This window comes from Prionailurus bengalensis, chromosome E3, assembly GCF_016509475.1.
Source record: "Prionailurus bengalensis isolate Pbe53 chromosome E3, Fcat_Pben_1.1_paternal_pri, whole genome shotgun sequence".
In the NCBI taxonomy this organism is placed as follows: Eukaryota; Metazoa; Chordata; class Mammalia; order Carnivora; family Felidae; genus Prionailurus; species Prionailurus bengalensis.
The window spans coordinates 29,265,422-29,278,676 of NC_057357.1; the positions used below are offsets into that span (position 1 = coordinate 29,265,422).

General features: G+C 47.1%; 1 protein-coding gene across 1 annotated transcript in view; it reads right to left on the reverse strand.

Annotated features, from left to right (window-relative positions):
* BMERB1 (bMERB domain containing 1) overlaps positions 1-12,701 on the reverse strand; it is a 120,251-nt gene extending 107,550 nt beyond the window's left edge. Inside the window, exon 1 of the mRNA XM_043560467.1 lies at positions 12,430-12,701. Coding sequence (XP_043416402.1) covers positions 12,430-12,535 — 106 coding nt within the window. The 5' untranslated portion in view covers positions 12,536-12,701. The remainder of the gene's footprint in view (positions 1-12,429) is intronic.
* Between the last annotated feature and the right edge of the window lie 554 nt (positions 12,702-13,255).

Genomic DNA, 13,255 nt, shown 5'->3' on the forward strand with positions numbered 1-13,255 from the left:
ACTGTCACCTCCTTGTCCTTCCCTCACATCAGCCCTGTCCCCAATCCCTTCGCCCAGGTGGCCTATGGCAGCAACTAACTCTCCATCCTCCCACGTTGTTCTCCTACTAATAAGATCGCACGCACACACACGGGGATGCTACGTATTCTATGTGCTAGAGAGACAGAGACAGAAACAGAATTTTGTTTTCCCAAAATTAGATCCGCTCACAGACATCTTCCTGGATCGCGTTTTCCTCCCTCAACCTACCCCTGAAGGCAACAATTCTTGTTCTACTTTTTGTCTTTTTGAACGGCTCCAGCACATTCCACACTGGATGAACAATAATTCATGCAACTGCCCTTCTAGTGATGGGCTTCGTTTTTGTGTCCAGTGTCATTTTTTTATTTTTTATTATTTTTATTTTTTTTTTGCACATATGTCTTTGTATGCTGGTGTTTTTATTTCTGTTGGATGGAGTCCCAGGAGTCTAGGACTAGACCGCTAGGTCAAAGCATAGGAGCCTTTTAAAGTTTAATATCCGGAAAGGCTGGAACATGCAACAGTTCTACCAGCAGCGTCTAAGACGGCTCTGTTCTCTGCATGAAATTAACGTGGCCATGTTTCTGTTATTCCGGAAAGGCGTGAGGGACTATGAATAGTGTGCCCCCACCTCTGTGGATCCTAACAGTCAAGGAGATACGGCTTAAGTATAAAGTACCTAGCAAGCCTGCACCCATCATGGCCTTGTCCGCGTACCTCCAGTTCACAGTAACCTTACCTACTCCTGCTATTTTGTATCCGATCCGAAATTCTTGCCTCTTTCCCTCAAAGCGGGAAAGCACGGCTAATCTAACTGCAGTATCAGGAACAAATGGTCTCAACCGGGAGACGGACAGGCAATTCAGACCAAGACTCCAGCTCACTTGATTCTTTAGTCTGACGACTCCGAAGGTTTACAAAACACGATTAAATCATTTGCACCTCCGTCTTTGTGGATTAACAGCCACCTAGTTCGGCAACTATTGATTGAATGAGAGGCTTCTCGGTGCTGGCCAATTTGGCAGATCCCAGGTGTTCAGCACCGAGCAGCAAATATGACACCCAGGGTTTCTGTGGTCGTTGTTCTCAGAGACAGAATCATCGCACTGCACTCGGATTTGCCCAGAAAATGTGGTTTGACCCTATTAGGAGTCGTCTTCTCAAGGGCTTTCAAAAATACGCATATAGCAGAACAACTTAATTCATTTTCGGGCAACATTTAGCTCAGAGGGCATTGGGTCAGCACATTGAGCTGAATCCTGTTTCTGAAGGACTTAAAGGACATTATCTCTTGGTCCTTTGGTTTGGCATCACGGGTCACAGGGACTGCTCCCAGTAGACCCCCTTTTTTCAGCTTGGTTGCGGTATAATTGACTGATAACATTGTGAGATCTTTAAATTTTGTTTTAGGCTTATTTATTTTTGAGAGAGACAGAGCGCGAACAGAGGAGGGGCAGAGAGAGAGACGCAATCTGAAGCAGGCTCCACGCTGAGTTATCAGCGCAGAGCCCGACATAGGGCTCGAACCCACAAGCTGTGAGATCATGACCTGAGTTGACGTGCGATGCTCAACAGACTGAGCCACCCAGGCGCCCCTGTAAGATCTTTAAAGTATACATCGTGACAATTTGTTACAGGGATACCCTGTGGAAGGACTCCTACTACCTAGTAATTAACACATCCATCGACTCACTATTTATCTTGTGTGTATGTGTGAGAAAATGTTAGTTCTCCTCTCTTAGAAATGTTCAATGATAGGATACAGTATTATCAACTGTAGTCACCACATTTTACATCAGATCCTCAGAACTTGCTCATCTTATAACTCGCTAGTTTGTACCCTTTCTACTAACATCTATTTCCATCATTCTCCAGCCCCTGAGCAACCACGTCCCTGGTCTCATAGGAACGTTTCTATGAGCTTGACTTTTTATTCTTTTTCTTTTTTTTTTTTTAGATTCCACATATAAGTGATATCATGCAACATCGTCTGATTTCTTTTACTTATCACCATGCCCTCAAGGACCATCATGTTGTTACAAATGGAAAATGGCAGGATTTCTTCCTTTCTCCTGGTTAAATAACATTGCTCTCTCTCTCTATATCTATATCTATATCTATATCTATATCTATATCTATATCTGTATCTCTCTCTATATAATTATATATAGATAATATATAATAATCTATATAATATATATAATTATATAGAGAGAGATACAGATATAGATATAGATACACACACTCTTTATCCATTCATCCATTGGTGGACCTGTAGGTTGTCTCCATATCTTGGCTATTGTGAATAATGCTGCAATGAACATGGCGGGGCTGATATCTCTTCAACATCCTGTCTTCATTCCCTTCGGGTCTATACCCAGAAGTGGGGTTGCTGGATCATATGGTAGCTGCATTTTTGCTAGTAGACCTTAAATCCCTTTTAAAGGCAGGGGCTGTAAACATCTTACTCAAAGTGCTACCATATTCTCAAGGGCTTAGCACAATAATTGGCATATAAAGAGGCCAAAAGTACGTACTGAATGGATGAGGGAATCAATGGATAGATGGACAGATGGGTGAATGAAAGATCTCCCTGTTTGGGAATTTCAAATGAACAGAATAATTAGCGTCACACATTTTCCAGGTTGGATGTTATGGAATCTAGACATACTTCTTACCATTTGTAATGCAGTCATTCGTAGGTCATTCAAATACAAACGCCCCTAGAAACCCTGCTCTAGTGCAGACAGCCTGGACTGTTCGGTCCTTGTTCAGTCCCTCCTGGCTGTACCCTTCCCTGGGGTGAGTCCTTCACCTGTTTACCCACACCCAAAGGAGCAGGACGGTTCCAGCTCTTGGCTGTTTCTTGTAAAGAGTAAATGAAAAAAAAAAAACCCAGGAAAAATATAGATTAGAAAGTGCTGTACAAACATCGGGAGTCACCATTCTCCCCATACCTACAATCCCCGGACCTCTTGAAGCCCTACTCCAAGTGAGAATGGGCAGGACTGATTACAATATATTTAATATATTTTATATATATTATATATATATTTATTTATAAATATATTTTATATATTTATAACATTTATAATATTTATAAATATATATTAATATATTTAATATATTTAATTCCTACGACCCCAGGCTAACCATACTGCTGTTCCCTGCTTGTCACATGGCCTGCCCTTACAAGACCACACCCCCCTCCTCGTCCCCCTCTGTAATCAACTGCTGCTGTCTCCTCCCTTCAGGATATCTGCCTGGCCCCTTCCTCCGCACCCACTGCCACTGCTTTACATCCCAGCTCGTGTGACCTCATGATCAGATGATTCCAGAACCCTCCTGGTTGGTCTTCTTACCCCCGCGGTCCTTGCCCTGCCATGGTACAACCACTGCCAGACAAGTCTTCCTAAACTGCTACTTTCTTTACCTCTATCCCTTGCCCTGCTTCAGACACCTGTCATGTTTCATCTGGCCACGTCTAGTGACCCTGCTCAACCAACCTCACACCTCATGACTCCTCTGACTCAGCCAAGGTCGCGCATGCCTCCAGCAGCCGCCACACGCTTTGTCGCCCCCATTCTTTTCCAAGGCTGGTCCACCCACTGTGACTTCCCTCTTTCTCCCCGGTTGTCTAAATATACCCAGTCATGGCTCACTTTATGTCCTGTTCTGTCAACACCATCTCTCCATTTACCGTGTGCTCTGTGCCAAGGGCTTTCACATATTTTCTCTTTGGATCTTCTCCATTACCCTATGAGGCAGGTCCTGTTATGATCTCCATTAAATAGATGACAAGATTGAACTTCAGAGAGGTTAAGTAAGCAGCCCAGGGTCACAGCTAAGGAGGCCTAAAGCCAGGACTCAAATGGAGGCAAAGCCTCCACTCCCAAACAGCACACTCCTCTGCCCCTAAAGTGTCCAGGTTTTTCCGGATCACCCAAAGGAGGCCTTTGTCTGGGAAAAGCTACACTTCTTCCTCACCACAGAAACGCTCTTCCTGCTGAATTTCCGGGAATGCATTCTGTAGTCCCCACATTCGCTCCCCTTTCACCCTGAATGCCCTGGGAAGTAGTGAGATGTAGTCCTCGAGTGTCCAAGGGACAAGTGTGTAATGGAAAAGGAAATTAATCAGCCAGAGAACAGAATCAATACTAAGAAACATGAAGACGTACTAGAAACACTAATGGACCTTATCTGCCTGAATTAATGGCAGCCCCAACCAATCCTAGGCGATACGGAAGGCAGTAGGACCGAGTCACCATGCTTGGGTTCAAGTTCCAGCTCTGACACCCATTAGCAGAGTGACACTGGGCGAGTCGCTTAACCTCTCTGAGCCTCGGTTTCCTCATCTGCAAAAAGCCAAAAATATCTCCATGTACCTCACATCCTGGGGTGTTTCATGCAGCCGGCACACAGGAAGTGCCCAGGGCATGGTATTTGTTACAATCATTCCCTTCTACTTCCCTTAGAAAAATTCTTTCTTTTCTCCTTTAATGCTCCCTGTATATAGAGGCATTGTAATTAAAAAATAATTTTTAGCAAGTCTGACTCTAATTCATTCAAACAAACTTATTCTAGGAGTCTGGTCCTTAGCTGCCCCATTTGGACCCTGTGGGAAAGTTTTGTCTCAATGGGGAGTTGAGCCTTCTACATCGAGCCTTCTATGGACTTACCCCTGGGCTGCCGAGGGCACTCACTTCTGCTCTGCTCTGGTCTCCCTCAGGCGTTCAGAGCCTAGCAAGCTTTACTAATACAGTTCCTAGGTCACAGGTGCTGTCTCATGTTTGTGTCTCTTCACAGGGGCTGTTCCCTCTGGCTGGTATGCTGTTCCTCTGAATCAATGACGAGATACTGTTCATCTTTTCAGGCTACTTCAAGACCCATTATTGGGGCGCCTGGGTGGCTCAGTCAGTTGGGCGTCCGACTTCGGCTCAGGTTGTGATCCCACGGTTCATGGGTTCGAGCCCTGCGTCAGGCTCTCTGCTGTCAATGCACAGCCCATTTTGGATCCTCTGTCTCCCTCTCTTTCTGCCCTTCCCCCGCCCTCTCGCTCTCGCAAAAATAAACATTTTTTTTTAAATTTATAAAAAGAACCACTTTTACTCTGAGACCCCAGAACCATCCCTCGGTGCTACCACTTAAGCTTAGTATATGTTTTGTGCTGTTAGATGAATATACCTGTATATTAAATATACCTCTTTTAATTTTGCTTTTTAAAACCAATTTAATAACACAATTTTTATTGGGGCAAAACACATATAAAATATGCCATCTTAGCCATTTCAGAGCGTACAGATGAGCGGTATTAAGTACACTTCCATTTGTCAGAGGAGGAAGCTAAGGTCTAGGGAAGGTAGGCGACGTGTCGAAGATCACAAGGCAAGAAGTAGCAGAGGGAGGCCCGGAACACAGGCAGCCAGAGAGCTCTTTAAGGGTGGGGTCTGTATATGCCAACTAATTTGGATGTAAATTAAGAAAAATAAAATTAAAAAAAAATAAGGGTGGGGTCTGGGTCTTTGTCCTCCCTGTACCTCTGAAGGTAGCACACAGTAGGGGCTCAAGCCTGCGAGGAAGTGACCAGTGAAGGAGTGAAGGCACCGCATGGTCAGCACCCCTGGGGGCTTTGGGAGTGCTGACCTGAGTGGCTAGGCCAAAGAGCCTCTGCCTGTGCTGGTCTCTAACCCGCAGGCTCATCCAGGTAGCAGATGATTCACATCAGTGAACCAGGCAGACCCTGAACCCTAGGACGCAAGAAGCCAGGGGGAAAGAAAAAGGTGGGGGGAGGGAGGGTCCCAAGTTCATGGAACCTGCCCCTTGGGATTTCCAGCTCCCTGCCCGGGGCCAGGAGCTCACCCGAAATGCCCTTCTCTCCTCTTGTCACCAACGGAAACCCTGCTTAGCCTTCAGGCCCAGGGCTAGCACCCCTTGCTGTCGCTCTGGGGTCCCCCAGGAAGAGCTGACCTCTTCTTCCTCTTGTTTCCCCGCTGTCCCTTCGGAGCATTTGTTTCATTTTACTGGCATTACAAATCATGCTGTTCCTTACATCTCTGTCTCCACACTCCACAAATCTGCAAGCTTCTTAAGGGTGGGGGCATCTAATACCGTGCTAGGGATAACAGACACTGGCGAGGGCCATTTACAGTCACGGAGGGCTCGAATCAGGCTCCAGCCCAGCCACGTACCAGCTTTGTGACCTTTGGCAAGTTTCTTAACCTCCCGAAGCCTTGATGTCCCCATCTGTAAAAGGGGAATAAGAATCCAGCTGACTGGGCGCCTGGATGGCTCAGTGGGTTAAGCCTCCAACTTCGGCTCAGGTCATGATCTCACGGTTTGTGGGTTCGAGCCCTGCGTTGGGCTCTGTGCTGACAGCTCGGAGTCTAGAGCCTGCTTCGGATTGTATCTCCCTCTCTCTCTGCCCCTCCCCCACTCACACTGTGTGTGTGTGTGTGTGTGTGTGTGTGTGTGTAAAAAATAAGTAAACACTCAAAAAAATTAAAAAAAAAAATCCGGCTGACTTAATAGAGTTATTGCAAGAATTGAATAAGCCCAAGTTGACAGCTAGAACTCATTAATTACTATTATTATTAATAAGTCTTTAATAACGAATCAGACCAAGAACAGGCACAAACAGTTTTTCCTTCAGTTAACACCTAAGAAGGAAATGCAAAAATGAAACAATAGTATGAACAAACAAGAAACAAATAACTAGATTTGTTCTAAGCACACACTAGATACTAGGACGTTCCTAATCTCCCGCGTTCCTGGCAACAGTTCCCACGGCAAGTTACACAGTCCGCTGCCCATCCAGCATATCCCACAGACTGTCGCATCTCCTCAACCTTAACCGGGAGTGTGGCCCCCCGGAAGACACCCCAAGCTGCCCCTACCCCTTGTCATACCTTTCACACTCAAGGAAATTCCTACCACTGATACATGGGATTGATTAGGAAAGACTCAGGACTACAGCAAAGGACAATTGCATTGACGCCCCTCACCTGCCCCCTGTCGTCTTATTCTCCACCCAGGAGCTGATGTGACCATCGAAAATCAAAACCCAGCTCATGTTAGCTTCCTGCTTAACACTCTGCCCCAGTTCTCCTGCAATGGGAATAAAATCTGTACTTTTTTTTTTTTTTGTAACCACAATCTACAAGACACTAACTACCCCGTGTGGCTCCTCTCTGATCCATCTCCATGCTCTTCCCTGACGCTCTGAGTGCCAGCCTTCCTGACCGTCTGTCTCTTCCTCTAGTCTGTCTCTTCCTCTAACGTAGGAAGGCCCTTTGCATTTGATCAATGACATTTACAAATATATCTCTTTCATAGAGAAGCATTTCCTGACCATGAGATGGAAAAATCCCTCCCCTATTAATTTGCGTGACACTTACCATTTGAACTACAATATTTGTTTGCCTAGGTATTATCTGACTCCTTCACTTCCCTGAATAGAAGCTCCCTGTGGTCAGGAACCTTGTCTGTCTTGTTCGATGCTGTATCCGTAGCCCCTAGAACACCTCCTGGCACTCACAAAACACTCAATACCTATTTATTGAATGAATAAATGGTTGGGGGGGGTAGGGAGCAGATTACAGTCATTTTTCACTTTTATATCTCAGATGAAGTTGAATTTTTTATAAAGTGCACATACTATTCTGTAATTAGAAATAACGCCAGAACAAAATAAAATGGAGATAATGAAATTAGCATATTTAATCAGACAGATGAAAGGAACACAAAACCGTTCCCAAAAGTTGGTTATGTGGATTGCTGGCAATCCATATTATTTCAGTCGCCACACTGTTTATGAGACCAGAGACATAGGCCAGTGTAACGATCTGCTTCCTAGCCAGACTAGCAAGACTTTTATTAAACAATCGTCACCTCCTCCGGTGATTGAGTTTTCCACTTTATTCCAATCCCCTACCCTCAGCACTTTTATTTCTACCTCTGTGCTTCTGGCAATGCTGTTACCTCTCAGGGCATTGCCTCCCATCCTGTGCCACCCTCCCCCCCAACCCCACATTTCCCCTGTCCAAAATGTCCATCACCTTTTATGGTACATTCAAATCTATCAAGAAATGGCTACAACCACAGCCGACTGTGCTTTTTAAAAAAGCTCCATGCTTTTTCAAAAGTCACCTTGTCTTTGTGTCTCCCTCAATTAATTACAGTTGGTGGAAAGCAATATTTTTATACATCTAACCACACTGAAATGTCACTATCCATTTTCCAACTGAGTAAAAAGAAAAAAAAAAACACACAAAGAAAACAATACCTCACTGCTAATGGAAAAATGCTGTCTAAGGTGGATAGGAGCAATTGCTTGGAATCCTTCTCGAAGGAAAAAAAGCCAGGTGGTTTTCGAGGGTTCGAAAGTCATTCCCTCCTGCATTCCCATGAGGAGGAAGCTGGTAGATACACAACTGTCTGCAATTGACAAAGCAACGGACCCAAGAAAGAACTGACTGGTAAGCTTGGAATAATTTTCTCCAATGCTATCGGGCGCCATCCGCTCATGTCCTGTTAAGACGACCATTCAGCACTGACTGAGCGCTTACAGGGTGCCAGGCTCTGTGCTAAATGCAGTATATACACTATCTCGTTTAATCCTCCTGACAGCCCCAAGTGGTCATTATAATTATTATCCTGTTGGGGGAGGTTGTGGAGAGGACATGACCGCCATTTGACCCAAGAGCCGCCCCGGGAGCAAGTGGAGACTCCTCACCCCCCTCCCTTGTCCTTGAAATGTACAAGTATTACCCCAGCCGGAGCCACTCCAAGGACACAGCTACGGAGACCATCTGGAAGTATACGTGACTGAACCCTGTTCTGGCCTCTATAAAAACTTTTAATATTTTGGCAAGCAGGTACAGAGGTCTACTCCTCTTGCAGCCACCTATACATTTTCTTGTTTATTACACCTGCCACCTACCCATCAAGAACGGTCCCTTTCTTGTCTCTCCGTGTATGGAGGGCCAGTTTCAAATTTCACCCGGGGAAGCTCTCAAGATCTCGAACCAACATATCCCCATTTTAAAGATGAGGTAACTGACACACAGAGAGGTTCAACAATTTCCCAGCGTGTCAAAGCAACAAAGTGTTAGAGCTGGTTTGGAGCCATTTAACCTGATTTCAAAACTCTCCTTCTTTGCTACTGAACTATACACATCTTCCACCTGAAAACAATAATTAAAATAGGGTGCCTGGGTAGCTCAGTCGGTTAAGCCTCCTACTCTTGATTTCAGGGCAGGTCATGATCTCCTGGTTCGTGAGACTGAGCCCCACATCGGGCTCTGGGCTGAGCGTGGAGCCTGCTTGGAACTCTCTCTCTCCCTCTCTCTGCCCCTCCCCTGCTCGTACTCTCTCTGTGTCTCAAAATAAATAAATAAACATTATTAAACAAGTTAAAGATAGCAGTTAATACCACCTACACTGAAAATGACAGGTTCTGCAATCCTTTCTTCCTTTTTCCAACGCAGGGCTTGAACTCATAACCCCAAGATGGAGAGTCACATGCTCTACCAACTGAGCCAGCCAGGCACCCCAAGCTCAGCTCCTTTTTATTTTTTAATGTTTATTTATTTTTGAGAGAAAGAGAGAGAGAGACAGAGTGCAAGCGGGGGAGGGGCTGAGACAGAAAGAGGGAGACATAGAATCCAAAGCAGGCTCCAGGCTCTGAGCTGTCAGCACAGAGCCCAGTGCAGCGCTCGAACTCACAAACTGCAGGATCATGACCTGAGTGGGAGTCGGACGCTTAACCGACTGAGCCACCCAAGTGCCCCAAGCTTAGCTTCTTTTTAATGGGCCCTTGTTTCCCCACCAGCATTTCATGCATTACAACTTACGTTGGCTTGGCAATATTTATTCCACAGAATCAATAGCACTAATTTTCACACTTCATTTATAAATAAATGGAGGTCGCAGATGTTATAGTTATGAATCCATAGATCCCAGGGAAGTTGAGAGGGAGTTAAAAAAAAAAAAAAAGCTACTTGGATCAAAAAAGGCCAGGGTGCAGACAAGAGTTCAGAGATCAAAACTCTTTAAAGGTAACGATCCCAGATTTAAGAATCAAAATGGGGACCCTGGATCAGTGTCTTAAGAAGATTTCAAGTTTGGATAGGTAGGGCGGGAGGAAGCAGATTTGGGGATCCAGGGAAAAGGAGATGAGATACTGTGGTTTGTATGTGAATAGGAAGCAAAAGTCAGAGTCTTTCATGGCTTGGAACACAGGAGATAAGAAAGCCTTTCTGCCCAGCTGTTAACAGTTTGCAGCCTAAGATTCAGAAGGATAAAAATTTCAGGAGATAACATGCTATCACTTGGGGATTCAGTGCAATTTTTCTGTACATTTGAAAACTGTCCCAGTAAAACAGTGAGAAAATAAAAAGCTGTAAGAGAATTATTAGGCAACTGACCGACACGGCAGTTTGAGTTCAGAGTGCTGCTGTGTGGAGTTCCTTGCAAAGAATGAAAGCAGGAGCTTTCTACAGATGCAGTAATAAAATAATCGGAGGAATCAACATGTATTGAGCACTTACCTTGAGCTCTACATACATCTTCTTGAGTATTCACAGTTCAGCTATAAAGTAGGTATTATTATCATCTCCATTGCAGAGAACAGAGGCAGAGTAAGGCTTAGTAAGGCTGCCTAAACTCACATAGCCAAGCAGGGGCAAAGCCAGCATTCAAACACAGGGCTTATTTGAATACAGCTTCTACTCTGCAAGGACCCAGCATTCTTTCAAGGCCACTGAGAGCTCCAGAGACCAACAGGGTGCCACATATTCGTAAAATCACCGTATATGTTCTGGGACTCTCTCAACAGATGTAGAAATCTTCCCGAAACTGGGAAAGCAATAAACCCTCATGTGAAAAGCAGAAAGGGGCTCTGGGGTCTGACAAAGCTGGGTTCAGATCCTGGCTCTGAAGTCTAAATGTCACAGCACCTCGCAAGCCCCAGTTTTTCCGTCTATGGAAGGGAAGTTATAATAGTCACCTCAGGAGGCTGTTGGGGGATTGAATGAGACGGTGCCTTTAAAGTTCTTACATGGCAATCTATCAATAAAAGGCAGCCATTGTGGGAATTATCCTGAGCTTGTAGGAAGCAGAGACCCTCAGCCTTGGTGTCATGCCAAAGCACCAAAACCAAAAGGTTTTCAAAGCCCGAAACAGGAGGAAGGACCCAGATTTTAAAAGGAGCAAGAAAAGGAAAGAGGTTGGGACACTATGGGTTCCAGGTGCAGCAAGACATTTGACTGTGATTTCAACTTGAACCCTTGAGAACCAGAATACAGTTGAGCCATTCTAGGAAGATTTTCTGAATTTGTAATGACAGGTATGGAGAAAGGGCGCGCGCGCGCGCACACACACACACACACACACACACACACACACACACACGATCTTCTACCCGGTCAAAAAAAAAAAAAAAAAGAGCACATTCACAATACTTTGGTCCAACACAGCTGAGCATGGTTACCCAGAGCCAAAGCAGGAAGCTGAGGGTCCTTGAGAAGGGTGAGAAGCCCTTCCCTGCCCGGCAGGAGGCACCATGCTGGGCAAGCAAGGCAAGGGCAGGGGCACCGGGAAGAGCCCCGGGTTTGCAGGGAGGGTTGGTGACCCTGGAGCCCTTGCGGCTGCCTGTATACTTTGAACGCAGGAGTTTCAACCACTGCGTCCTATTAATTAAAAACAAAACACCCTTCGCTTGTTTGTAGACGTTGTTGACACCAAAACACCGTGGGGAGACTCAGCAAATAATATCGGCCCGTTTCAGAAGCGCCTTCTAGGATTGTACCCACACCAAAGACTGAATGAGTCAAGGGGGAAAGGGGAAGGGTGTGCACAGGGTTAACCTTCCCCTAACCCTTTCCCTCCCGCCCGCGACCCAGGACAAGGCGGGGGAATAAACGCTGGGAATTTCAGCTGTGCCCTGAACCTCGCGCCGGGGGGAGAAACACGGCAGAAACCCAGCGGACACTCCCCCCTCTCCAGGGACGTGGGCGCTTTCCAGGTTGGTCCAACGGCTACCAGCGTCCTGGCGCATCCTGGGCGGGGAACCGACTCTCCTCTCTCGGCTGCGGATAAGACCCTACTTTCCAAGACCAGCTGCGAGCTAACGGATCCGGGACTACCGAGTCCACCCCAGGCTCCCGGCTTGCTGCCTCGCGATTTCCCGAGCCTCCCGGTGAAGCCCCAGCCGGAGGGTCCCCCTTTTGTTCGCGGGAGAGCGCGTCGCTGCGCCGCGCTGCGCATCCCACCGCCCCCCGCCCCCCGCGCCGAAAGCCCCGCTGCGGGGGCGCTCCCCTTGGTCCGCTCCCTGCCCTCCCCGCGCTCCCGCGACCCCCAGCGCCGGCGCACGGCTCCCCAACTGTGCCCCCCTTCCAGCCGAGTACTCACTTCTCCCCAGTCCCTCCGCGGTCCACGCCGTCTGCTCCACCGCCCCATAGCGCCTCAGAGGCTTCTCGGTTTCCAGATGGGTGGACAAAGATTGCTTTAACTCCATCGCTGATCCCCGCGGGCAGGTCGACGGGTCCCCCTTTACTCCATCCCCGCCGCGGGCTGCAGGGAGGGAGGCGGCTCCAGCCAGCAGCGTTTTAAGGGGCCGGGCGCTCGTGACGCTGCTCCATCTCTTCCGCCGCCAGGGCCGGGGAGCGCGGACTGGTACCCAGAAGGCGGAGGGATGCAGGCCGCATGCGCAATGGGGGTGGGAGGGGGGGCTTGGGGGCTGGGTAGGGAGAAAAGGGGGCAGATGATAACTCTAAGAAGAACAACACAAACAACAACTAAAATAGAACCAACTCAAAGGAAGTAAAAACAAGGCCGCTGCCCAAGCTGGAGCCGGTGGTGATGCCTGGCCTGGGCACCGTGCGCAGCTTGTGATCTGTCGTCGGGCTGCTGGATTTTGAGTGGGATTTGTGAGCGCGTCTCTAGCTGTGGGCGATGGATCCATCTTTGTGGGGAGTGTGCAGAATCCTGAGCGTGGACCTGAGCGCATTTTTGTGAGAATCTCTTGTGATTCGCTTCTGCGTAGTATAACTTGAATCTGAAATGGAACAGTCTTGTTATGAGGGTGCCTGTGTGGACACGGTATGTGTTTGCATGAACTTGAGAGAGGCACGAACGTATTTTGGACACAGTTATAACAAAGCTGTTTGGAACAGGGGTCTTTACTTTCCAGAAACTCGGGGGGGGGGGGTGGTAATCTTACTAGCAAAGCATGGCG